The sequence below is a fragment of the Rutidosis leptorrhynchoides genome, chromosome 3 (assembly GCF_046630445.1).
Source record: "Rutidosis leptorrhynchoides isolate AG116_Rl617_1_P2 chromosome 3, CSIRO_AGI_Rlap_v1, whole genome shotgun sequence".
NCBI classification, from domain to species: domain Eukaryota; kingdom Viridiplantae; phylum Streptophyta; class Magnoliopsida; order Asterales; family Asteraceae; genus Rutidosis; species Rutidosis leptorrhynchoides.
In genome coordinates, this window is record NC_092335.1 from 201,481,991 (window position 1) to 201,484,454 (window position 2,464).

The 2,464-nt window shown below is 37.9% G+C and overlaps 1 protein-coding gene across 1 annotated transcript; it reads right to left on the reverse strand.

Moving 5' to 3' along the window:
* Nucleotides 1-569: 569 nt before the first annotated feature.
* LOC139900761 (uncharacterized) lies at nucleotides 570-2,245 on the reverse strand. Its single transcript, XM_071883516.1, has 4 exons — nucleotides 2,146-2,245; nucleotides 1,630-2,028; nucleotides 957-1,501; nucleotides 570-893 (listed from the first exon to the last, which is right to left on the reverse strand). The coding sequence occupies exons 1-4, from the start codon at nucleotides 2,243-2,245 to the stop codon at nucleotides 570-572; spliced, it is 1,368 nt and encodes a 455-aa protein (XP_071739617.1).
* Nucleotides 2,246-2,464: the final 219 nt, after the last annotated feature.

Consider the following 2,464-nt stretch of genomic DNA (forward strand, 5'->3'; position numbering starts at 1 on the left):
CCAGTATTCAACGGTTGCACAGTACTTCGTTTTGTGACTACACTTGGTACGGTGTAGTAAGATTTCATATTAAAGGGAATATGCGACGTGAAAATGTTAAGTATGGTTACCAAGTGCTCAACCACTTAGAACATTTTTATTAAACTGTTTATATACGAAATCTTGTGGTCTATATATATATTGCTGCCGGCACTAAACCTATATCTCACCAACTTTATGTTGACCTTTTAAAACATGTCTATTCTCAGGTGATTTCTAAAGCTTCCGCTGCATTATGTTGAATCTAACCAGGATCTTGCGTACGCATGTTTGTGTCAAAAATAAAACTGCATATCCGAGATGTTGTATTGTAAAATATGCTAGAAACCGTGTTGTTGTCATCATTTGTAAAGTTTGTAAGTCGAAGATTATCGCTAAACGTTAATCTTCTTTTTATTGTCTTAAGCTTGTAACAAAAACAATGGTTATGGTTTGTAATGTATAATATATGCAGATTTCTTTCGAAAATGTCTCATATAGAGGTCAATACCTCGCAATGAAATCATACGTTATCTAACGCGTTCTTATGGTTAAGGACGGGTTATGACAATACGGCCTATGCAACTCCATTGTTTTCTTGGTTCCCATGTTTTTGTAGTCTGATTCGAAACATAATGTATAGGTATCTTCGCGTAAGTCAGTTTTTGTGCATTTGGGTCACGCTTGTTAAGCTCAAACCATTGGTTGAACATCATTTCTTTGATAACGATGGTTGATAACCATTGGGTATCTTCCCTATGTAGTAGTGTAGGGATGCTCTCTGAATCATGGAGTGTGAATGTGTGATGGTTTGGTAGATGATAGGATAACTTCAACACCGATGGTTGTGAAAAGTGGATGTCGAATGAAAACATCTGCCATACAGCCTCACATGGAGATATTTAATGACAATCCAAGTAATTCTTGATTTCGTCTACCTCAATTATTGTTTCAACGGATGATTCACCAGTTCGTGTGAGATTCTCCTGGATAACGATGGTTGCTCTGTCTGGTCCTTTGTTTAAGTATTTAAATAAGTACTTTATTGCCCTAGATCTGTTGCACCACTCGACATTTATATGGGCATTGTATTTGAGGAGTAGATACCGACTGTAAGGGACGACGAAACTATTGTCAAGTGTCGCCTTTCCTTTAATGACTTTTATTCCATTGTTGCGGCATCTATAGTTAGCATATCCATCTTCAGCTATTGTTGTATCCGCGTAATATGGTTTGGGGAAATGTTTTGAACACTTCCGATCAATTATGCAAGGTGTGTCCATGTTATTTCCACCACATGGTCCATGTAACATGTATTCAGTGACCACTTTATAGCCGGCTGGATCTTCTATTTGAGAGGGTATTTCCGCGGAAATGAGCTCATCAATATCGGATGGTGATTTACATTTATATTCATGTGTTAACCAGATGCGCATATGAACATGAGGCAAACCACGTTTTTGGAATTCGATGATATATATACCTGGGTAAAAAATATTGATTTTATAATGTTAATATATAGGGAAATGTTAGGGTGAAAGGATATAATTTACATACAACGTTATAAGTAAGTAAAAAAAATAAAAAATAATTAAGGGAGATAAAAGTTACCTGCTTGGCATTTTCCAAATATGTGTGCTTTCATTATATCGCGCATGAGTTCATCTAGCTTTTGTTTAAATACCCTTGCGACGATATCTGGGCGGTCGGGCGCTTTTTGGCCCTCGATGTAGTAGAGCATGCCATCTATTTCTGGCCATCTAGGGTTGGAGGTGAAGGTGATGAACAAATCGGGGTTGTCATATTCCCGACATAAAGCCATATCATCTTGATAGTTTTGGATCATATAACGTGGGCTGTCTATATGCGAAGATGGCAAAACTATTCTTTTCCCAATTGATGAAGCCCTCGTATCTCCTCGTGTAACAGTGTCACAAATGTTATTATATAGGTCGATACGCAGGTCATTTTGGTGAGCGCGGACCCATTTTAATCTTTGTTCTTCGACAGCTGTAAAAGCATATACTAAATATTGTTAGAATAACTGCCCGCCTCTAAGGAGGTTGGTACCCTCATTTTCTCATTGTTGAATCCTGTAGCAATAGAATTCTCTCATTGTTACATAACCTCGATTAGTCTGCCTTCTGCCAGTATTATTATGGTACGCTATTTGTTCATGGTAACTAGTTTCGCCATATGGGAATAGCAAAGGATATTGCAATGCCATGTAGAGCATGTGAAGTTCAGATATTCTTTTTGGCTTGCTGTTTTTTTTGCTAACAATGATATCTCGGGTCGAAGAACAGTGGCCTAAATCACCTTTTACCAAAGTAGCTACTTCAGCTACATTAGGTGTGTTATATTGGCGCGAGTTGGTATGGTTACCGATGAGTCGGAGCTAAAAGTCTGTTGTTGTGTTGTTGTCGCACCAATCTCTAGCCATTTG